This window comes from Gouania willdenowi, chromosome 16 (assembly GCF_900634775.1).
Source record: "Gouania willdenowi chromosome 16, fGouWil2.1, whole genome shotgun sequence".
In the NCBI taxonomy this organism is placed as follows: domain Eukaryota; kingdom Metazoa; phylum Chordata; class Actinopteri; order Blenniiformes; family Gobiesocidae; genus Gouania; species Gouania willdenowi.
Window position 1 is genome coordinate 33342785 of NC_041059.1, and position 25150 is coordinate 33367934.

The 25150-nt window shown below is 39.2% G+C and overlaps 1 protein-coding gene across 2 annotated transcripts; it reads right to left on the minus strand.

Annotated features, from left to right (window-relative positions):
* Nucleotides 1–1255: 1255 nt before the first annotated feature.
* On the minus strand, nucleotides 1256–24390 carry tcaim (T cell activation inhibitor, mitochondrial). Of its 2 annotated transcripts, XM_028470997.1 has the most exons (11): nucleotides 24219–24390; nucleotides 24018–24123; nucleotides 17198–17330; nucleotides 15088–15238; nucleotides 14771–15017; nucleotides 14571–14693; nucleotides 10950–11047; nucleotides 10327–10418; nucleotides 10010–10242; nucleotides 9798–9929; nucleotides 1256–2161 (listed from the first exon to the last, which is right to left on the minus strand). In XM_028470997.1, the coding sequence occupies exons 2-11, from the start codon at nucleotides 24050–24052 to the stop codon at nucleotides 1936–1938; spliced, it is 1470 nt and encodes a 489-aa protein (XP_028326798.1). In that variant the 5' UTR covers nucleotides 24053–24123; nucleotides 24219–24390; the 3' UTR covers nucleotides 1256–1935. The 2 variants fall into 2 exon arrangements, with proteins under 2 accessions (XP_028326798.1, XP_028326799.1); XM_028470998.1 differs by lacking the exon at nucleotides 24018–24123.
* Between the last annotated feature and the right edge of the window lie 760 nt (nucleotides 24391–25150).

Here is a 25150-nt window from a genome sequence, read left to right on the forward strand (position 1 = left end):
ATCGGAGACCGTTCAGAAAGTTTGGTGCGCTTGGCAAATAGAATGTGTGAACGCAGACTGGACCAAATTAAAATGCAAAAATGTTGCAGATTCACCACTCCCAATCTACCGAACTATTTTCACTTTTTAACCTGCAAACAACAAACCAAACACCCGAAGAAATTAAAAAGTTGGGTCCGGATAAAAGCCGGAATTTTAATTCCGGCGGAACTCCATGCCACACACCCCCTCCCATCCTAGCTTGAACTTAATCAATAAACCTGTTCAGATTCAGTAAACCATTGATCCTTGAGGGGAATTTGCAATTAGTGTTCTCAAATATAAATATTTATATGACATTTACATATTTAAAAAGGAGCAGTCAGAATAATGTCACTTTAATTGTATCTTACTTTATTTTTGACATACATTTTTGTGAAATTATGGGTGTTATTTATTAGTATCTATTTTTGTTTCCTCACAGGAGTTAAAAACGAAGATTTTATGAAATAGATTAATATTTTTTAAAAACGGAATGTACACAATATATATATATATATATACTAATTTGTAATGCACTCATTTCATAACACAGAGGCAAACTCTACCTAAAATTTTGTTTGAAATATTTTGTTAATATTTCATGAGTAATAATGGACTTGGTAAATGGACTTGATTTATATAGCGCTTTATCACTACACTGAAACAGTCTCAAAGCGCTTTACATATCAGCTCATTCACCCATTCACTCTCACATTCACACACCAGTGGGACAGGACTGCCATGCAAGGCGCTAGTCGACCACTGGGAGCAACTTAGGGTTCAGTGTCTTGCTCAAGGACACTTCGACACATAGTCAGGTACTGGGATCGAACCCTCAACCTCTCGATCAGAAGACGACCCACTACCACCTGAGCCACCTATTGTACATGATATGAGTGATAACACGTGTTGTAAAGGCAATTTTGCACAATAGACCCATTGAAGTGACTCATGCATACTGAATTAGGTGCATCCATGGACAGAGTCGGTGCATTCAGTCAATAATTAGATATTTTATTCCTGCAAATGTATAACATATTATTGGTAATTTGTGAACAGGACATGTGTTTGAATATTAATTAATTGAATATAACTCATAAAAACAAGGAAATGGGACATTGTACTACTAATGTATAAATAATGTGTGTATATATATATATATATGTATATGTATGGTGTTTGAGTGTTCTGGGACACATACTCTCAAACTCTGTAGGAATAAAAACAATGTGTCTGTGAGAAAGTGTATTGATTTATTAAAACACATTTAAATAAAAACAGAACAAAACAAATACAAATAAATGAAATGCTTGAAAGAAAGGAAAAGGAAAAGCAACTTCACCAAACAAAAATCCAAAAGCCAGAAATAAAATGCAAAACACCATTTAAACATTGGGAGTGCAAGGATGGGAATATTATGACAGCAAACTATTTCTTATCTCATTTTATTTTTCTTCATGTGAGTGCACATGTGGCAATACCAATGTTTAGTATATAATAAAATGTGACAACTACAATATTCATTAAATATTTATTAACAAAATATTTCAAACAACATTTTAGGTATAGAGTTTGCCTTTGTATTATGAAATGAGTGCATACAAAGTAGAAAATTAAAAATATATATATTTTTGTGTCGCTGTATACTGTTTTTATTTTATTTTCAAAGTATAATTTTAAGACAGCACGAAGAATTTAATTTGTTTGTTGGTGTGCGTGGAACAAAAAAGCAAGCTGTCAACAACAATGACATGTCTACATACTGACATCTAAGCAATCAGGTGGGAAAACAAGTTTATAAAAGCAAAGAATCTCCGTCTGTGTGTGTGTGTGGCACGGAGTTCCACTGGAATTAAAATTACGACTTTTACCTGGACCCGAAAAAGTCTGCTGCTCTGAAACCGCCCTCACAGTTCAGCCCTTCCAGTCCCAGGGGACACACATGTCCCCGTCCTGCATGACAGAGTAGAAATGGGAGACATGGACGTGGAGGCCCTGCAGGAGGGGGGAGTGCTGCTCCATCAGCCTCTTACAACACGTCACCATCTGAGCTGAACTGATGCTTGGCTCCTTGGACAAACTCCTCAGAGACAGACGCTGCACACATTGCTTCACTGCAGCGTCCTCGTCCACCTGGAGCCTACGCACACACAAGAACCAAATGATAATTTTGATATATGACATGTGCACTACCAATCAAACGTTTTAGAACACCACACTCTTTCCAGTTTTTTACTCAATTATTTTGTTTATTGTGTCATTGCACTCTGAAATGAAAGCATAGAACAAATATGCAATTTCAGTTGAAAAAGAGATCATGGAATCAATTTATAAACCAAAATGTATTCTAAACTTTTGACTCATCAAAATACAGTGTTCCAACACTGCTTTTATGCAGACAAAGGGGGTTGTAAGTAACCAAGAAAAGTTGGAACACTTATAGGAATTAGTAGCACCAGTTTTCATGGCTGATTCAACCTTCATTGCTGCAGAATAGCTTTAAATTGTTAACCCACTTTGTGTTCTCTGAAAAAGGCCTATTTGGATAATTCTGAAATGTACATTATTTTTCAGTTTTGGGTAACCAAATTTTTTTTTTAATTTAATCTCTGGCTGTTCAGAACTAACCTTTGTACCATTTAAAGCTATTTATTGGACTTTCATGACTTGAATTGCAGTAATTAATTGGAAAGATTAGGGTGTTCCAAAACTTTTGACCGGTATTGTATGTTTAAATCTTCATTCAGAGCTCAGATTGGGCTGCGCCTGATATCGGTGGACAGGTCTGGTCCTCGAAAATGTGCCTGTTATGGTGGTAAAGTGTGAACTGAACTGAGCCGCTGGAGGCGAAATGCACACTTTTTCGAAACAGTAAAAAAATACAAAAATTGAACTGGGGGTTCAAAAAGCTGCAGTATGTAAGCTTTTTTTTTGGCATACTTTGGTCAAAAATCCATAATCACCTTTGAGCACATTGTGATCCAGAGTTGACAGTGAGTCTCTTCTCCTTCTCTTTGCTCTGTAAATGAATTTTAGAAATCCAGGAGCATGACGCCGGATTTCAGCCAATCAGAGATCTGTTTACAAACACTATTGCTCCATGAGCTGTTTTGGACGTTATTAGTGGCTTCTCGAGAAAAGTCAAGGGCATTCACATACCATCAATGTAAAAGTGTAAAAGTGGACATTCCAGCAGAAGTCTCTATTGTGGCGTTAGACAGCAAAGCAAGAGGAAAAAGGAAGACTGACGTGGAGAAGCAACAGTTTAAAGGCACAAACATACACAGGAGGAATTGACCGCTTTGCATCCTCGCAGATCCCCGAAACTGTGTATGGTCTGCCCCACAAACAGGTGTGAGAGGGAGAGTGAGAACAGATGGGATACATGGTGTGTAAACCTAAGAGAAGCTTATCCAAGGTGGAGAGAACAGACGCAGTCTGGATGTGCAAGTGGAGGTTGTCTGTCTGCTCTAAGCGGCAGCTGAGCTCACAGCCCCCAGTGTGAGCTGTGTGGCGGGGGCCAGCTGATGGCCGCAGCTACTGATCAGGGCCATAATGTGATATGTGCATTCATGTGTCCAAGAACACAAGATGAAGTCCCTACATTTGTCACTAATCTCTATTGAGAAAAAAGTCGCTTAAAGCAGGTAAGGGAGATTAAGTCTATTCAATTCCAATTTTTTTGTTTGTCCGTTCGCATTACCATTTCAAATGTGACCTGTATTTTTTTTTGTTGTTTTTTTGTGGTGCCGTTTTGCTTTTAAACAGAGACCATTTATGATGTGAACCTTAAAGCTCAACACAGTCTCATACCCAACTAGTCACATATAAGCCATTTCACACTCTAGAACTGGGCCTGCGCGACCTGGGGGGGTCATAGGTCAAGAGGGATATAAACGTAAACAAGCTTGTCTCCAGCAGGCAGAATTTGAACTCTACTCGGGAATGATGCACATATCTGAGCACTTTTGTAAAACCGATGAGAGAAGCAGTATCAAAGCGACAGACCTCCTGTGCTTCCACACTCCTTCTCCCAAGCTTTTAACTTGTGATTATGTTTTTTTTTTCTGTATTTACCTTTATCATTGTTAGTTTCTTTTTTTGATTTGTGTAGTTGTTTTAACAACTGTAAAGTGTCTGAGTTTTTGAAACTAAATAAAATGTTGCATTATTATTGATGGGACAAATGAGATTTCCAAGGGTGAAAAGGACAGTATGAGTTTTCACTTTGAAAAGATACATTTACGAGGTACACCATTCACTGACCAGGTCCATGATTATTTTTTATAATTACTACAACTGCCAAACCTCCCGAGAACACGTCTGTCGCTCCCGGCCACCACTGGACTGTGCCATGGCGGTGGGGAGACTGGGGCATGGAGGGCTCCCGAGTGCACGTATGAAAGCCAAACAGGTGTAGCTGGGAGACGGGGAACATCCAACTGCTTGACCAGAGGATAGGAGGGTGGTAAGGCCGTTCCCTTCTCCTCTTTGCTTAAGCGGGCTGTGCCGGCAAAGCTGCAGCTTAGGCTGAAGGCTTCCCTAGCCAGGCGGTCAAGCCGCGTTGAGACGGCGAGGGCGGGCCGTAGAGGCAACGGAGGCCGCAGGCTGTGTAGCCCGGACCGGAGTGATCAACGTGTCATCTTCTTCATCCTCTCCTGACACGAGGTCGTCAGGGGAGATAGCAGCCAGTTCGAGCTGGGAGCTCCAGCTGGAACCATGTGCCGCCGTGACCTGGTGCTTGTCTTTGCTGGAGATTTTATTCCCGCATTGGGTAGTCACCGGAATGAGAGCGCCGTGCACTGGAGCGCCAAAAGACGTCAAGGACAGCGTACTTTGGAGCTGGGCTATTCACTGGCGTGAGCGCTAGAGGGGAGGACCAACGTGCCCAGGAGCCCGGAGGCATTGAGGGCAGGGCTGGGCCTGAGACTACAGCTGGTGTGCTGATGTCTGGGAGCTCCGAACCTTGCGGTGCAGAGCGGGGCAGTCACCGGAGTGAGAAAGGCCAATGTGTACTGGAGCGTCAGCGTTGGGAAAGAGCCGTCAGCCGGAGCTCGGAGATTCAATACCTACCGGTGATGAACAGGACAGCACTTAACCGAGCAGAGCAAGGTAAGTGCTGGCTTCTTCTTGACCTGGTGTGGTCCTAGCAATGCGTCTACACTTACCAGCGTCCGTCCATTGGAAACCGAAGATCCGCCTGTGGACAGTTAAGCTAATAAAAATGCAAGATCTGCTGAGAGAAAGAAGTTGTAAACACATGGAGGGTGTCTGTCCGCCTCCTCTTTTTATAGGAGGTGGGGGTATACAACATGTGCACATGTTGTGCACATGTTTCACCAGCCAATCAGGATTGGCAGATTTAGAAAAATGCTTCATCGGACTGCAGATAGGAGTGTGCATCCCATAGTGAGACATCTAACGAAATATTATGAAACAGAACCCCAAGTTACAACCTTTCTTTGGAAAGTCCATCCATCCATCTTCATACCCGCTTATTCCCGTTTAACAGGGTCGCGGGGGTCTGCCGGTGCCAATCTCCGGCTCTCATAGGGTGCTGGGCGGGGGTACACCCTGGACAGGGCGCCAGTCCATCACAGGGCAACACAGACACACACAACCATTCACTCTCTCATTCACTCCTATGGGCAATTTTAGAGACTCCAGTCAACCTTACAGTCATGTTTTTGGATTGTGGGAGGAAGCCGGAGTACCCGGAGGAAACCCACGCAGCACGGGGAGAACATGCAAACTCCACACAGAAAGGACCCAAGTCCACCCCAGGGCTTGAACCCAGGACCTTCTTGCTGTGAGGCGGACGTTCTAACCACTAATCCACCGTGCGCCCTTTCTTTGGAAAGTCTAATACTGAAATGAGAGTAGACTGGGGAATTTAAATGAATGGTAAACACATTGATGTTATCAGATTTTTGAAAAATAATACTTAAATTGTTATAAATATAAATTAAACCAGATTTTACACATTCTTGAGTGCCCCCCTGTTGTTTAGTTCCCTCGCTTGATATTTATTGTTTTTATTTTCTATTAAATTTAACTTGTTTAATCATGTCACTAGGACTTTAAATACCTTTCTTCATTGACAATGAAGATAATTTACACTAAACAAAACACTTACACGCACAAACCTAAAAATGCAGCAGAAATTAAAAGAGCATTCAATTATTAAACCGCATTAGATACAATATATGACCTAGTGCAAAATCAATGATTTACGTTGGCATGTGAAGTGGAAACAAACTTGCAATAGCTGACCTAAAAAAAAATCATTTCTTTTCTGTTTTCTTCATTTTTTGGTCACATATTGCAAACAATGTTTCATTATCGTTACTGTTTATCTGTTAATTCAATACATTTGAAAATGTGTTTATTTGTCAGGATAATTGGGGAGCAGGTGGGGCTTTAAAGTTCACCTTTGTTCAAAGTCGGGAATAGACAAAATAGTTTGAGAAACATTGCAATAATACGACACCACGTATCACAGAACAGTTCCATTTTCTGGATTAGATAATCCAGGATCAATAAGCAAGAGTTTATTGTACAAAAAATGTAAAAGAAGGTTTCCCACCACTGATCCAGGCAGTGAACAGCTGAGCTCAACAGGCTTTAGAAGAAGCAGGAAACATCTCCAGTCATGCATGATGTCACTAATATGGGATAGAAAAAGGAGCTCCGACTGTGGATGAATCCAAAGAAAACGTGCTTTAAGAATTCCTTATTTTCACATGGTACCCGTTTTTTTTAAGACAAAGTTTATAGAAATGACAAAAATAATGACTAAGTATTAAACCAAGAAAACAGAAGGAATATATGAATATATGACTGAAAATGTAACGTGTCTGTTTACCAGTGTTCATTTGGACTGGTTTTTGTCAGTATTTTGACTAAAATACAGGACTATTTCAATTATAGTCTAGTTTTAGTCAAACTATGACATTATTTAGGTTCACTAAATATGTTAGATATAGTCGACTAAAATATTCATGATAAGAGTTTAAGCATTTTCTAAATATTCAACTATCATTGATCAACCTGATATAGGGTAATATTAATGTTTGTAAACTGACAGATTTGAAGTAATGAATGCATGAGTCCACATGATCGCATACATGAGTTCTGATTGAATTTCGTCCCATGTGACAAAATTATAGTTTTTATTGGTCGTTAAAAATCTAAATATATTTTTATATTGTAACATGTAGGTTTTTGATTAGTCAGTCAAGTTTTTGTGTAAATTCAGTCGAAAAAAACTATGACAAAAAATTCTTAGTCGACAAAATGAACACTGGTGGCCAGTCGATGTAAAGGTTGTTTAATCCAACATTCACTGAGGAGACATGGATCATTCCTATTGGTTGGACATGTGCTAACTCAGGGTTGTACACTAACTTTTCCAGTGGTGGCACTGGTGCGACTAACTTTCTCAGTTGGTCACACCAGCACAGAATTTGGTCTCACCTTTTTTTTGAGTGGGGGTGGGGAGAGTGTACAGCATAGCCATGCTTGCTAATGAAAAGTTGACTGAACTGGCGTACTGTAGTTTTGTATGAAGTAAAGATTGACAATGACTCGATATATAGTTGCTAAATGTTTTCAGGTTTTAGTGACAATATTAAGTTTTTCAGCACCAAGCAGTGGCTGAAATAACAGGTCATTTCTTTTATATAATTTTAAAATAAGACGTAACAATTTTTTGTTTTTTAAATAACAGCAAAGCGTATTAACAGGTTACATTTATTCTGTTTTTTTATTTTGCAGAAATGCTGTACTTGAATTAACTTAACAGTAGCATAACCAACTTAGCATCTGCATTGCTTCACCCCATGGAATTCAATTCAGAGGGTCCATTTCTTATAGTGGGGTCAGGGGTCTGCAACCTTTATTCTACAAGGAGCCATTTAACCTTATCTCACCTGGATTAAAGTCCTCCTGGAGCCAAAAAATATAATTCTCAATGAAGACAATACAGTGTATTAAATTATATACAGTTAAAATTATATAGAATATTTTTTTATTTAATTTGTTTTGATTTATATTGATAATGTGAAGGGCAACTTAAAAATTGTTTACATGAATACAATGTTATATAAAGAATATTTTTTTTTTAGTTAATGTATTTGAAAGGCTACAAACTTGAATTTGATAACACATGATCATGTGGTCCACACATACTAATTTCTTGCCATACATAAAGCATACATATTTAACCGGCACATTGATGGTTAAATTATTCTGTTCCCACACAAGTGCCACAGGTACAGGAAAGTCTACAGATGTTGCAGGAGGTGAAGTAGGAAGGTGCTGAGTCATTGCATAATGTGTTTTATTTTTAGGTTAACAAATTGTTATATCTTGACTTTATTTGTCATTAATAGTCTCTGTAAAAAAACAAGTATTTATTTCTATATATATATATATATATATATATATATATATATATATAGAAATAAATACTTGTTTTTTTACAGAGACTATTAATTTTTAAGCTATAGGGAGCCATTGCAAAAGAGTCAAAGGGCCTGTTACGGCCCTCGCCATATTATTTAGTGTTCAGTTTGTGCTCTTGTTGTTTGTTTGCTGCTTGGGTTGTGTTTCTGTGACAGAGTGGGATGTCCTTCCCCAATGGAACAACTTTGATGACGCATCCCAGGATTGGCTGCCAGCAGGAGTGGTGGGCAGCCCAGATTGGCTGAGGAAGATGTCACCACTTTCAAAAAGCCAGCGCAAATGTCAGTCGGGGTTCACCAACCTTGACAGCAGCAGCATCACTTTTTGTCCGTATGAAATACTCTGTCTCCGAATCCATTTGTACTTTGATTATTATTTTGGTTAAGCTCGTCACCTGTATATAGAGTGCACTTTATTTCCCTTCTTATATAGGCTGATTTCCTGCGTTTTGTGCAGTTTTCTGTTTCTTAGCATATTCTTGTTTATTGTATTTTGTACATGCTGGGCAGGCCTCTTTTTGTTCAGGAATAAATTTGTGTTAATTTTTGGAACCCGTTGTCGGTGGTTTTAGCAGACGGGTTTAATTTAGATTACATTTTTATGTTGCGTCCTGGAGCTCCTAGACCGGGGCGTAACAGGGCCTCATTAGGCCCCAGAGCCGCAGGTTGCAGACCCCTGCCCTGAGAGACCCACAGCTGAACATCTGGCCTGGCATCATAGTCCATCGGTTCTGGTCCCTCCATGCCGATTCTGATGTGTACATTCTATCACTGAGCTCGGTGGGTTTTTCCTTTTAACGGCTGCTCTCAATGTGAGCATGCACACAGTGAAGGACTCTGTTCATAGTGGACCACGCGCACTCCAAAGGAGCACATTGGTGTTTATACTCTGCATATTCACCGTTGCATTACCCGCAGCCAAGTTGCGTGAACGTGCACCGTCTCCTCACCGCAGCACTGTGGTCAAGCCAGCCTACACTCCGAAATCCTCGGTCAACCTAGCCGCCAGCCAATTTGCAGTGCCTGTTTATAGATGGTTTTACGGTAATCCCGCAGCGCGGAGCGAGAGAGAGAGAAGTGCACTCTGTGGGATGTGATGAAGCGCTCAGCCGCTCCGTATAAAATAATGTCACCCATACATACTCGCACGGATGCGACCAGATAAAATTTTAACTCGCACACACTGAAAAAATACTTGCATATGCAACCATTTTGGTTGCAGTCTCGAGCCCTCTAACTGCTACTTCTGCTAACAGGAAGCAGCGCCCATCAACACCCCAAAGGATGAAGGTTCACTTTTCTTACACTTACTGTTTGTTATGATGCGTTCGCCGTCGGGCCTCCTCAGCATGGTTTTGAAGAATGGTTTGTAACTTGGAAAGCTCACAGTTGGTGGGAATGATGAAGTGTCCCATTTCATGAAGGCTCGGGCTGCTCCGATCCCTGGACAAACACCCAACGGGAAGTGAAAGAGAATCCTTTCACAGTGCTTCAGGTGCACAGAGCACGACGACTCCACCTACTTTTCCACCTGCACGGTTAGGCCCAGCAGGCTCCTCGGGTGCAACCGGAGAGGCTGTGCTATCAGCCGTTTGTGGAAGTTGCTGAGTGTGCTATAGTGCTCAGCCAGAGTTTGGCTCGGCCCCAGCCTGTCCAGGTGAACCACCTGAGCTCCACCAAGGAGAAAGCTGATCCTCTCCTTCAGCCACTCTGTCTGCTGATGCAGGCTGCGGTAACTGGGCAGCTGCTGGAACAGCTGGAAAAACCCAGAGAGAGGACGAGTCAAAGGACAGGCAGCAGCAAATAGCATGTGACAGCAGGAGGAGAGTGGCAGCATTACTCTGATCCACTGGTGATGAACGTCCATGGTTCCCAGCATCACATGTCCACAGGCATTCATCTCAGACTGATCCGCAAACACAACAGTGTGTCCTGAAAGGGCCAACAAAGAGGGCTTCCTTTGGATGTGTCTGATAACGTCTCTTATATTGATCAAAGGTTCAAACTGTGCAGGTCTGTTATAATAGTGACAAACATCCCTATGTGTTATTTACATCAGTGGTTTCCAACATTTTTTCGGGCGTGACCCCAGAGACATTTTCTTATTATCAATTTTTGATCATTTTTGTGATAAAGTGTCACGAGTAGCACTATAGTGACGAGATGTGCCAGATCAGATATTTTTATATTGTAATTTTTTCAACTAGATTTATATTTGAGGAAGTGTAAGTATAGAATACAGTTGTTTGAGATTGTGTGTGGTGTTTTAATTTGAAAAGGAATAATAACTAAAAAGAATTACAAAAATATGTTAAAATGAATTACTCGACATTTCAGGCGACCCCATTTGAATGCCGGGCGACCCCATTGTTGAAAAACACTGGCTTACATGATTTAACACTGAAACACAAACATTATTAGCAGACGAGCTTCGCGTGCAGTGTGATCTTTGAGCTTCTGGACCTTGCAGGTTGATCAGAGCCTCGGGGCTTTGCTGAGACAGTCGGCTCAGACTCTGCAGCTGACAGCATTTGTGATCCACTCCCCATCTACGCTGCCACCTGCAGCACACAGCTGACATCAGCAAAAAGTCAGACATCTCCAGCATCAGCACAGAACCTGCATATTCTCTCTACTGTTAAACCAAGCCTGTCAAGAGTAACGTAATCCTGAGATTTTGCCTTGATTATGGGTGATTGCAAAGTCCACAGGTGATAGTTTTCATTGGGGGCGGAGCCAACAGTGACATAAGGAGCCACTACAGGGCTCTACACAAACTTTTCCAGTGTTGGCAATGAATTTGGTCACACACTTTTGTTTTTTATAGCCATGCATGCTGATGAACAGTTGACTTAACTGGCATACCGTAGTTTTGTATGATATAAAGATTGACAATGACTATGATATTTGCAAAATGTTTTAATGTTTTAGTGTCAACATTATGTTTTTCGGCAACAAGCAGAGGCTGAAATAACAGGTAATTTATTTTATATAATTTTAAAAGAAGACATAACAAAAATGTTTTAAATAACAGCAAAGCATAATAACATGTTACATTCATTCTGTTTTTTTATTTTGCAGAAATGCTGTACTTGAATTAAGTTAACAGTAGCATAACCAACTTAGCATCTGCATTGCTTCACCCCATGATATTAAATTCAGAGGGTCCAGTTCTTATAGTGGGGTCTCCTAACCCTCTTCCCCTGGTCAGGGGTCTGCAACCTTTACTCTACAAGGACCCATTTAACCTCATCTCACCTGGATTAAAGTCCTCCTAGAGCCAAAAAATACCTTCTCTATGAAGACAATACAGTGTATTAAATTATATACAGTTAAAATTATATAGAATAATGTTTGATTTAATTTTATTTTATTTTTATTGATCATGTAAATGGCAACTTAAAAACTATTTAAAATAAAATAAATTGATATCAAGAAATAAAACAGTATCATGCATCTTCAATTTTTTACGCATTCTTTTTTTAGTTAATGTATTTGAAAGGCTACAAAAAGTAAATTGAAGTTTGATAACACATGATCATGTAGTCAACACATGCTAATTGCTAATTTCTTGCCACACATAAAGCATGCATATTAAACCTGCACATTGGTGGTTAAATTAATCTGTCTCCACACAATTAAAATCTCTATTTTCTTCCAAAATAGTGTTTTTGTTGGTTTAATTATCTTACCAGGGATTTAAAACTTAAGATTAACCACAGGTGCAGGAAAGTTGATGGTCTGTAGATGTTGCAGGAGGTGAAGTAGGAAGGTGCTGAGTCACTGCACAACATGATTTGTTTTTAGGTGAACAAATTGTTATATCTTGATTTTATTTGTCATTAATCACTAATAGCCTCTGTAAAAATACAACTATTTTTTTTAAAGCTATAGGGAGTTATTGCATAAGAGTCAAAGAGCCACATTAGACTCCAGAGCCCCAGGTTGCAGACCCCTGCCCTGGGAGAACCACAGCTGAACATCTGGCCCCTCAATGCTGATTCTGATGAGGTCCTCCTTTTTGGTGTGGAATTGTGTATGCGCTGCGCGTGTATGCTCTCTACTCCAATTGGCGCATTCTTCCTCTCCCCACAGGTCTGATAAACCCGCCCCACGTCCGCTCTGTTGCTCCACGTGCCCGAACACCTGTCCCCAGTGTTGGTGACGCAGCAGCTGTGTATGTTTGTCCCAGTGTCAGTGAACGCAGCACGGGCCTTGTCCGTCCCTAGTGTTGTTGCAGCAGCTGTGTGTTTGGGGACATGGCGACGTGTGTAGTGTCCACGTTGGACCTGATTCACAGGAGGACGAGGAAGTTTCCTCCTTTTCAATTTTCAAAAACAAGTCATCCTACGCACTCGCACAGAGGCGACCAATTTGGTCGCAGTTTCGTGTCCTGCACTAAAACGTCACAAACCTCCATTCCCAGCCAATAGCAAAAGTTGATTGTAATAGCCTGGTTTCAACCCATAGAGGACAGTCACTCTTACATTTTTACAAGATATAACAAATTAAAATACTTTGACAAAAATGTCAAGAGTTGGACTAGGATTAATCAATAAAACTATTTTATAATAAATACATTTGTTTTCAGCAGAAAAACATGGTTTGTGGATTTAGTTACATTTTAAATACTGTTCAATGAAAAATATTTACTTATCTACACACCTAACCAGTGCAGCGATACAGTGTGCAATGGTTCAGTGAGCAATAATGTAGTGCTAAAGTGATTCAGTGATACGGAGAAGCAATGTGCAGAGAAGTAGTGTGTAGTGCTACAGTAATAAAGTGATTCAGTGTTGCAGTGATGCAGGTGTGATAAGTTGTGTGTAGTGTGTAGTGACTTAGTGATGTAGTGTGTAGTGACTTAGTGATGTAGTGTGTAGTGACTTAGTGATGTAGTGTGTAGTGACTTAGTGATGTAGTTAATTAAGTTAATTAATTGCTGCAGCGATTTAGTGATCTAGTGCAGTGGTTCCCAAATGGTGTGCCACAGCACAGTCAAGTTTGGGTGTGCCTTGGGATTTTGTGACAACCAAACATTATTATTTAGGGCCCTAAAAAATCGACGTTCACGGAATCGCCGACAGGATCACGGAATCAACCAATGAAAACAGAATCTACTGTTGAACGTGGAAATGGACAGAATCGGCATGAAATGCTGTCACTGTGAGGCAAGGAACGTTTTTTATGAGGATCATCATAGGTTAATGATAGCTTTTGATACTGTCAAATATTCTGGCCCCCTAGTGGTGAAATAACTGATGCATCCTTGCGTCCATTTGTTTTTGTTTAATCATTACGGTCTGGAATGATATCATCAAGATCATTTAAATTAGGTTAATCTAACATAAGTTGATCAAAATGTAATCAATAAACCTGATCAGATTCAGCAAACCATTGATCTCAGAGGGGAAATTGCAATTGCGTGACAATAATGCAGCTCTCATACATCTTATGACATATCAATAATTAAAAAGGAGCAGTCAGAATAATCCATGTTACTACTACTTTATTTTTTACATGAATTTGTCAAATGATTTTGTTTAATTATGTTTTTTTTTTTTTTAATTAGTATTTATTTTTTTTCCTCACAAGAGTTAAAAACTAATATTTTCTGAAAAATTTAAATATTTCTGAAAACACGGAATTTAAAAAAATTTATGTGGAAAACACAGAATTTGGGAAAAAATAAAACTGATTTTATAGGGCCCTAAGTATTACAATATACAACTACACAAAAATAATTATTTTTTTAATTTACTACTTTTCATGCACTCATTTCATAATACAAAGGCAATTAAAAAAAAAAAAAAGTTAATAAATATTTCATGAGTAATATAGATGTCTGTCACATTTTATTTGACATTAGTAAATAATTATGCACATTTACAGATATTGTACATGATATGAGTGATAACACGTGTTATAAAGGCTATTTTGCACAATAGGTGTGCCTTCAGATTTTTACTTGTCCTTTGGTGTACCTTGGGCACAAAAAGTTTGGGAACCACTGATCTAGTGCTGCAGTGAGGGAGTGTGCAGTGATAAATTGTGACAGTGGTGCAGTGATGTGCAGTGTGTTACCTGATGTCCTCTAAGTGAAACTTGTGGAAGAGCTCCGTCTTCAGTCTGTTAAGCTCATCTCTCCGAGGCAGACTCACCTTGTGTTTGTGTGTCGCCTTCGGCTCGTTGTTGCTCAGCCACAGGCTGAGGAGGAAATGGTAGAAGAATCATATGAGCTGGTTTTCCTGATGCCCATATGTGCAAGTAGAAGAGCAGCCTACCTGAGTGTAGGCCCTACACTCCTGGCCTGCTGCATCTCTTCCTCTGGGTCACTGAAGCCAGTGAAGCTGTAGTAGCTTTTGTCCCATTTGATGGGTCTGTAGAAAGTACGCTGGGCCTCAAGAGGCCTTGTGGGCGTCTCAGAAAGGGCCTTCATGTGCTCCACTGGTAGGCTACAGGATGTTAACACATTCATCACTGTGCTCAAAACATCCTTTGTGCTCAGGGTGAAACTCACAAAGCGGAACCCTGAAACCCCGAAAAGGGCATTACTCCTCTCCCTCAGAGTGTGACATGTAGTATCAGTAACAGAGAGTACCTGAGGTCAGGAGTTGCTGCTGCTCCATGCTGCTCTGCTTAATCTCCCTCACATAAAAGGTCAGCTTCATGGGCTTTGGAAAATGAGAGCCAGGGCGCTCCAGGTTTTCCAGATAGCCATTAAATCTCTTCAGTGAATTTTCATTGATCTCCTGAAAAAGAGAGTACACGAGAAGTTTCCAGGAACATGTAAAATAGCTTTTTATAAAAAAAACTAAAAAATAAATAATGTGCAGCTTGTAAATACAGATTTCTGACATTAGAAAAACAATGCTCGGATTTAACCCAACACCAACTCAAAACAGCCTTCGCTTTACTTATATACATTCATAACAAAACAGTTATTATAACTAGACAAATTTGCATTGATGCGAGTGGGAATGCGAAAAAGGATTCTCCAACTCCTTTGGCTGTATGTGTTTATTGTCAATGACCACAAGTTTGTACACATTACCAAAAGCTTAGATATATGTAGGCAGTACTCAGAGAGCATGAACAGCATTACGTTAAGTCATTGAGGATTTAACAAAGTTATTTAGAGTCAGAGTTACAGACAGGGCAAGATTCAAATCAGGTTCCCTTTGATGATTGAGTGTTCAAAGGATGGCAGAAGCAGGCGCTGATCACACTGAGCTAAAGCTGCCCATAGAAGTCTGAGGGTTAAATGCTAAGCATTCTCACTAAAAGTATAATTATAAGAAAGACAGGTTATAGCAACATTTTAAACTATAAATTATGGCTGTAGCTGCAGCATTAAAGCTTTAACAGGAGTTTCCCTCAAAGTTTATATAATACATTTATTATGTCAGAGTTTAACCTGTACAATGTACAGTAAATAGTGAACAGCACTTTGAAAGTGGACAGCATTTCAGTGCTAAAATTGTGTCTTAAAAATTGACAGATATAGCAGTTTACAGTAAAAGCATAAAACCTAATATTACATTAAAGTAAAAATGTTAGCATTTTTTATTTTAGCAACAAATTACATAACAGCATTGTCACTAAGCAGCAACATTTTCACATTTGAGTAGTGTAGATTGGTTAAAGAATTGGTGGAGTAGTAGCAAGTTAAAATATGTACGGAAGTACAGTACAATAGTAATATGATAAAATTGTTTTAATTTTCAAGAAAATTATCTGTGAATACACTCGAGATTTCTTTAACATTGTCACTCAATTTTGGTTTTTAAATCCACTTTAAACACTCACTTATTGACATTGTTGGAAAAGTTTGGTGCATTGCATTGTTGAATGTAAAGTCCTGTAGATTAATACATATAAGTGTTTTTGATTCATCCCTCCTTTGATTTCTTGTGTTTCATCTCCAGACAAGGAGGACAGTGATTAGTTGACTCCATTTTTGTTCTAGTTTGTTCCCAGTATTCCTTGTGATATCCTCACTCCACCACACATTTAATTTGGAGCAGCTTCAGATATTTCGTATAAACCCTAAAATAAACATCCACCATTGTTTTGTCACAACTTTCAGTAAAAACACCAGAAATGTGTTCGGGAGTCACTTTGTCAGAGTTTTTGTGGCAAACACAAGAAATCATAGTAAGAATAAAGTAAAAACACTTCTATCCATCTGTCTATGGGACTCCACATCCCACAATGCAATGGACCAAACTTTCCAAAAATGACAGAAGGACAGCATTTACAGTGAAGATCAAAATAAACTTTGGAGCAACATTTCAACCTATTACATGATTTTTTTTTTTTTGTGAGCAAATGATCTTTGATTTATTTATGAGGCCTAAACTTTGTCTCTAACTAATTAAAAAATTATCATCTCCAGGAATTTAAAATACTATTTCAAATCCTTTTCATCACGTTGCTTGTTTTGGTGGTGGCTGCCTCATGTGAGGTCCCCACTTAATGTGTCCAACATTACCAGCTGTGTTGTTTGGATTAATTAGTTACTGGTCCAACATTATTACATTTCTCATTTCATTCAGCTGTTAAACTTAATATTTCTAACTGAGACAGTGTTGCAGATTAATGAATCTCTATTCAGAAAATAAAAATAAAAACATTTATGAATGATCTTATAATGTGAATGAAGCCTCTGTGCTTAAATATAGAACTGGATTCAGATTTTTGGGACTTACTCGTTCTCGAGGATATTGACCAAAGAAATCTGGATGAACAGCAAAGTAAAACGGTCTGAGAGCATTGACAGCCTCTGCGCCCGTCAGAGCTCTGTGCTGGACTATACATGCAGCCACATGCTTCTTCTGAAGTCTGCAGAAATAACACAAAAGTAACCAGTGTCAGTGTCTTATTTTTGCTTTGCTGAATACGCTCTTTCTTTAATCATATATAAAACTGTAAGAGATATCTGCTTGTCCTCAAAATGTGCTTTCTCTCCTCATTGTACTGCAACACTGCTTGTAAATAAGATCTGTTCAAAGCACAGAAAACTCCAAAGTATCGTCAACACTCATCAAGGATCATTAGTTTCTTTGTGACATCATTCATGGCAAGCCGTTTTAAGTTTTAACATTTAAAAACAATGTTACATTGTCCAGAATTAACATTGTTGTTGAGCTGAATCTCAGAAACTGATCATAACTCCACTTCCCAGAGTGCACCTGTAGGAGGAAACAGGCTGCTTGTCACCTGATCACTGAGTTAGGGAACCTGAGAGGACTGTGGCTGCATCCGAATAGTCCCCCCTATCTTCTTCCTATCCACTGTTCCTTCACCCCCGGAAGTGTTTAAGTGGCAGCCGTGATAAAGAGTGTCCAAGTTCTCTTTAAGCCCAGGAAAAGAGGCTCCATGCTTCCTTTTTTTTACCTCCTTTAGCCTAAGAAACACTAATGCATCCTTTACCAAAGGAGACAAAATAATGCTGACCCACAATTCCTTGCGGCGACAACATTTAAAAGGAAACACACACACTCACAATGACCGTACCAATGAAATCAATCAATCAATCAATCAATCTTTATTTGTATAGCGCCAAATCATAACCAATGGTATCTCAAGGCACTTTACAGTAGAGCAGTCTTAAGGACGGACTCTTCATTTTATGGATACACACATATGCATATATACGTATATACACATACATATGTATCCCACACCCAACATGAATTCATCATGGCGGCAAGGAAAACCTTCTGTTAAGCAGCAGGAACCTTGTGTGGATCCCATTCCTATGATGAACAGCCATCCACGTTATGCTGTGTTGGGTGTGTGTAGAGAAAAGGGTGGAGACAGAGCCGCTGAGTCTCTGTAACTCCACACTGAGGATCCCACGGACCTGCAAGACAAAAGCCAGAAGGAGTACAGGAGCAAACACACAAGGGAAGAAGCAGACATAGAGGGAGTGTTTGAAAGAGGAATGGGACCCTCTCCGGTCCCTCTCTAACCTAAATGACCTCTCTCTTAACGCCCTCTCCAACCTCTCTCCAACCGAGCATGCCAGACCCCCCCCCCCGGCAGTCTATGCCTATTGCATCTTAATTATGAGCTATGAGCTGGTTCCTAACTAAAAGCTTTATCAAAGAGGAATGTTTTGAGCCTAACCTTAAAGGTAGAGAGGGTGTCTGCCCCCCGAACCGTGGTTGGTAGATGGTTCCAGAGAAGTGGGGCCTGATAACTGAAAGCTCTTCCTCCTATACTACTTTTAGAGATGAATGGAACAACGAGTAGTCCAGCATTTTGAGAGCGTAGTGTTCTGGGGGGATTGTATGGCACTACAAGCTCCTTGAGATAGACTGGTGCCTGTCCATTTAGGGCTTTATAAGTGAGAAGAAGAATCTTGAATTCTATTCTATATTTTATGGGAAGCCAATGCAGAGAGGCTAATACAGGAGTAATGTGATCTCTTCTCCTAGTTTTAGTCAGTACACGTGCTGCAGCATTTTGAACCAGCTGAAGTGTCTTAAGCGACTTGCTCGGGCAGCCTGCTAAAAGAGAATTACAATAATCCAGTCTAGAGGTAACAAAAGCATGGACTAGTTTTTCGGCGTCGCCCTGAGACAGGATAGGTCTGATTTTAGCAATGTTACGGAGATGAAAGAAGGCAGTTCTTGAATTTTGTTTTATGTGAGAGTTGAAGGATAAATCCTGAAAAAATAGAACCGTAAGGTTTCTAACAGTTGTGCTTCGTGCCAAAGTAATGCCATCTAGGGCAGTTAGGCTAGCATCGGTTTCTCTAAGGTGTCGTGGGCCCAGTACAATGACCTCAGTCTTATCTGAGTTAAGAAGAAGAAAATTTTGGTCCATCCAGGCCCTAATGTCCTTTAGACAGGCCTCAAGTTTAGATAGCTGATTTGTCTCAAATGGCTTCATTGATACATTGTTGGGTATCATCAGCATAGCAGTGAAAGTTAACAGAGTATTTTCTCATAACATTACCATATAGATGCAGAAGAGGATTGGACCTAGCACAGAGCCCTGAGGAACCCCGTAGCTTACTTTAGTGTACACAGAAGACTTATTATTCACGTGTACAAACTAATACCTATCAGATAGGTAGGACTTAAACCAGTTTAGGGCAGTCCCTGTGATTCCAAGTAATTCCTCTAATCTCTCTAGTAGAATATAGTGATCTATAGTGTCAAAAGCTGCCCTAAGATCTAATAAAACCAGCACTGAGAGTCGTCCTTCATCTGAAGCCCAGAGTAGATCATTAGTTACTTTAACTAAAGCAGTCTCTGTGCTGTGTTGAGCTCTAAAACCTGACTGGAAGTCCTCGAACAGGCTGTTGTTTTGAAGGAAGTCACAGAGCTGAGCCGGCACAACTTTCTCAAGAATCTTTGAAATAAAAGGAAGATTAGATATAGGCCTGTAGTTTGCTAAAGTGCTGGAATCAACAGTAGGTTTTTTGAGAAGGGGTTTGATTACAGCTACTTTAAAGGACTGTGGCACGTAGCCTATTGATAGGGATATATTTATTGTATCCAACAAAGATGGGCAGACAAGGGGAACAACTTCTTTAAACAGTTTAGTTGGGATCGGCTCTGAAAGGCAGGTCGAGGGTTTGGTGGATGAAATAATAGAGTTAAGTTCCTGAAGTCCTATATGTGTGAAACAGTTTAGGTTAGGCCTATTTACATTTAATGGTACAGCAGGCCCAGGTGAAGGCCGGGAGTGACTAATTTTATCTCTAATCTTATGAATTTTATCGTTAAAAAAAATGTCATAAAGTCCTCACAGCTGAGGGCTAGAGGAATCATGGGCTCAATAGAGCTCTGACTTTGTGTTAGCCTGGCTACAGTGGTGAAAAGGTACCTCGGATTATTTTTATTTTCTTCAATTAGTGAGGAGTAGTATGTAGATCGAGTATGTCGTAAGGCTGTCATGTATTTACTATGGCTTTCTTGCCAGAGTATTCGTGACTCCTCTGTTTTATTGGAGCGCCACATTCTCTCTAATTTACGGGTTGTTTGTTTGAGTGTGCGAGTTTCAGAGCTAAACCACGGAGCTTTCCTCTGACGTTTAATAATTTTTTTCCCTCAATGGGGCAATTGAGTCCAAGGTGGATTTTAGTAGACTAGCAGAGCTATCGACAAGCAGATCCAGTTGAGAGGGGTTATAATTAATATCATAGTTATTTATTGGATGGTGCACTGAGTTTAAGGCAGCAGGAATGGCCTCTTTAAATTTAGCCACAGCACTATTGGACAGATTTCTACTCGTAACTATTTTATTGCACAGTGCGAGATCCTCTAGGATAATGTTAAAAGATATTAAAAAGTGATCTGATAGCAGAGGATTTTCAGGGTAGACTTTTAGTTCATTAATATCAAGGCCATATGTTAGAACAAGATCAAGAGTATGATTTAAACGATGAGTAGCTTCATTAATAGTTTGAAAAAAGCCAACGGAGTCTATTAGGGACATAAAGGCTGAGCTCAGGCTATCACTATCTTTGTCAACATGGATATTAAAATCTCCTACTATCAGTATTTTATCAGAACTGAGGAATAAGTTTGATATAAACTCAGAGAATGCTGATAAAAATTCAGAATAAGAGCCTGGAGGACGGTAAATTATCGCAAATAAGACTGGGTGGCAGGTTTTTGATTTGGTATGAGATAAATTTAGAACCAGGCTTTCAAAGGAAGTGTAATTGGCCTTTGGTTTAGGATAGATTAGGAGAGAGGAATGATAAATAGCTGCTACACCACCTCCACAGCCTGTCTCGTGGCAGATGAGTATTTAGATGGAGCGACCCTTGTGGCGACCAACAGTTCTCCCGCTCTTGTCTCCCCATGTTATAAGTGCTTTTCTTGGACGGGATGAAACTGAAATGAAATTTTGTTGCTCTATTATGTGTGTAATGACAAATAAAGCTATTCATTCATTCATTGTATGAATGGGTATGAATTGTGCATTAATGTTAGTATGTAGCTGTGGCTACACTGTAGCTTACCACTGATGTGACTGATGTGAGTGACTGGTGAGAATGAATAATAGTTTCTGTACACGCTTTGAGTCTCCTTGAAAAAAGCACTATATAAATCCAAGCCATTATTATTATTGTATTCTTTCCAATTATAGTTACATTTTATTTTTTTCCTGGTAAAAGTGGTGCTGCAGGCTAAACCATGCAAGGGAGGGCGGTGCCCTTTGGAGGGTAGGTCCACACCCCCCAGCTTACCTCGGACGCAAAAATTCACATATGTCCGCCAGCAGGTGGCGCTATAACCATGGTCAACGCGTTTTGGCCTATAACTCCCACACTGTCGCACAATGGAAAGAAAAGCCCACAAACAAACAGCAACTGAAAGCTGCTGCAGTGGCAGAGCATTAAACATAATGTGCTCGCACTTGAAAACCCTCAGCCTGACATTTGAAAAATCCTTAAAATATAAACTGTCAAGGAAAATAATTTACCTTGATTTATCATGACCAAGCTAAGCACGGTGAATTTCTAGTTGGAAACGGTTCATTCATTACATTTATAATACCGGTAGGGGAATAAAACTTTATTAAATATGATTAATCACCTGTTTATGCAAATCATTTTATTCCATAGTAGTTTCTGTGACAAACAGATAATTTTTTTTGCCACTAATCTAAAGCCCTGAGTGAATATTACCTTACAGCAAGGTATCAATGGTCCACCTCTCCTTCTTTAAAATCAGTCCACGACAAAGTTTTTTCAAAATTCTCAAAAATGCTGTTTTTTCACCAAAAATTGTCTGACTGGAAAAATGTCTTCATTACTTAGAATCCCCATATTAGTACCAATATTTTGATGCATTAATTGTTGCTGGGTTATGAATTCAGATTTACACCTACATAAAATATCAGAGTCCAAAAATAGACTTTTTTAAAAAAATGCTATTTTTTTGCCAAAAATTATAAGATCGGAAAAATTTTAGCACTAATCTAAAGCCCTGAGTGTGTGTTACCTTACAGCAAGGTATCAATGGTGCACCTCCTTTCCTTTTTTAAAATCAGTCCACGACAATCGTACAATCAACGATAGATTGATGTGATGTTTTAATATCACAATATATCGTCACAGGAGATATCTTTAGACCTTTTATATACAGTATATAAACCAATATTAACAGTAGATATCAGTCTGATATCTACACAAAAATTAAATATTGGATTATATTGACCAAAATGGAAAAAAAAGATATGATAGGGCCCTATAAAATCCACGTTAACGGAATCACGGACAGAATCAATGAAAACGAAATCTACTGTTGAACGCGGAAATGGACAGAATTGCATGAAACAATTCATGTATCGGTTCACGGAGCGAATCCTTTCAACGAATGCGCACAACGCGTCTACATTCGGTCGGCCTAATTTACGGCAGTTCGTGTACTATTCAAAAGTTTGAAACCCTGCTATTTAAAAAAAAATGTACGTGGAAAACACAGAATTTGGAAAGAAAAAAAAAACAGAATTTGGAAAAAAATAAAACAGATTTTATAGGGCCCTAATATACAATATATTTTTTATTTATTTTATTCCCTTGTATTATATTCTTCTGTTTTAGTTTAAAATGTCTGTAACCAACTGATTAATAATAAGTGGCTCAGATTTTCCTCATACCTACAGATCGTATCTTGTCCACCAAGTCATAGAGGGTTTTCACGGCAGGTCATCACTGCATCGTTTTTGGCTGTAACATTCGGTCAGACCGTTTGGTACAGCCAAGCACAACATTTGGAGTTTTACAGACTGCCAAAAGTTATAACAAATCAAGAAGAACAATGTCAAAAGTCATCAGAGGAAAAGAGGCACTTGTGGTTGGCGAAGCTAAACCAGGATCTACAAGGCAAAAATCTGGACAACATCCACATTTGTTTGGCCCATTTCTTGTCTGGTAAGTGCTCTTAGCTAATTTTCTAGTGTGATGATGATAATATAATTCTTATCAAGCTTCTGCATGTGGCATTATTGACTTAATATAATCACATTTAGTAGCCTGCTAAAAGCTACAATGTGCTGTATTTCTCATTGTATTTCAGGTAAAAGGTCTGATCTTTATCAAAAGCATGACCCAGATTGGGTTAGGGTTAAAACCAGGTAGTTGACGATATCAGGATACGCAATAGAAGGAAGACTCTCTGGGTAGTCATTGATCCAAGACGAGGGGGAGCCAACTCGTATGGATCTGCACCACCAATAAACCGTTACTTTTCCAAGTCCTTCTCTGTATGCCTTTGTTTCAGTGTAAATGACTGTGATGTGCATTGTTTTTTAAACTGACATATATTGTTTCTAGAAGTTTATAATGAAAATGTTATTTTTGGATATGGAAAATAAGAAAATAAAAATCACAATAATTTATACCTTACAATTACAATAATTGTAAATTAGCAATATGAATCAAGTCGAGACAAAGCACATCGTCCCAGCCCTAGTATACACACTAACTGTGATGTACTGACAGCTTTCCATCCGCCATTATAAACTACTGACATGTAAGTGACAGGTCGGTGGTCCTACCTGATGGAGCGGTGCAGGAGGACCATAGCAAACATCGTTGAAGCAGCTTTTCAACCTTTACTCCATCCCAGCAGTAACATTAGCCAAGCAGCTAGCTAGCTTCAACCTGAAGTACGCACATAAACAGTAAAACACAGAAAGCTTTGTTTCTAACCTGAACTCCGTCCTGAGAGTCTGTGAATGACACGCAGATAAACTTACATGACTTTGACAGCGAAAAGAAAAACCCTCCAGTTCCTTCCTCTGACCCGCTCTCACGTTCGTCCTGTGAAGGAGGACGTTTGGACCTTTTTATTTTCACATACACAAATAACCTGGGAGGGTCACAGAATCAAAGCGACAACAAACAAACAAAGCTGCTGCTTCTTCTTTGGAGCCCGTTAACAGCTATGATACACACGCTTTACCGCCCCCTGATGGACAGGAGAAGGAAACAGCTAATGGTCATTTGACTATCTGACAAATACACATATAGGCAGTGGTCACTTTGACCAATGTCTTTAATCAGTTGTAAAATTCACAAATAAATATTATCCATCCTCTTGGTTACCTTGTTAGGCTTCTTTATCCATGAAAACAGTGGTATTATTATTTTTGGTGTGGGCGTCTGAGCCTTTTTTTTGTGTCTGTATACCCCTCAAATTATTATTATTATTTTTTTTAAACGGTAAAATTATCTTCAAGGCAGATAGTTGGAAAGCTTGATATGAACCAAATCCTAATAATTGTTAAGTACACATGTGTAAGCAATAGAACTGTAACAGTTCCCCAGGTTTGCATTTAAATTATAAAGGAAAGTTTTTATAGAATTTCCATGCCAAGTACAATTTCAAAGTCAATTATCTGATCTCAATTACAATAACATTACAGATTTTCCCAATTACAATTACTGTTTGAATTTAATCATAATTGTAATTCATTATCAATTACGCGATTACAATTATAATTGACCCCAACCTTGATCCCAACCAATCAAATAATGTAATAACTGATCTTAGTTATAAACGCTTGGGTGAGTGATCATAACTTTTATATCCAAATATTTAAGAGGATATAATCACTGATAACAGTATGGATTGCACACTACAAAAGAGATGAATGGCACAAAACATGTAAGAGAATTTGGTTACCTT

Coding starts and splice junctions, on each gene's coding strand:
- tcaim (XM_028470997.1), bottom strand. CDS start 24,052: ATGTTTGCTATGGTCCTCCTGCACCGCTCCATCAG. Junction 14,694..14,770: donor AGTGTAGGGCCTACACTCAG/GTAGGCTGCTCT, acceptor TTTCCTCCTCAG/CCTGTGGCTGAGCAACAACG. Junction 9,930..10,009: donor CTAACCGTGCAGGTGGAAAA/GTAGGTGGAGTC, acceptor GTGTTTGTCCAG/GGATCGGAGCAGCCCGAGCC.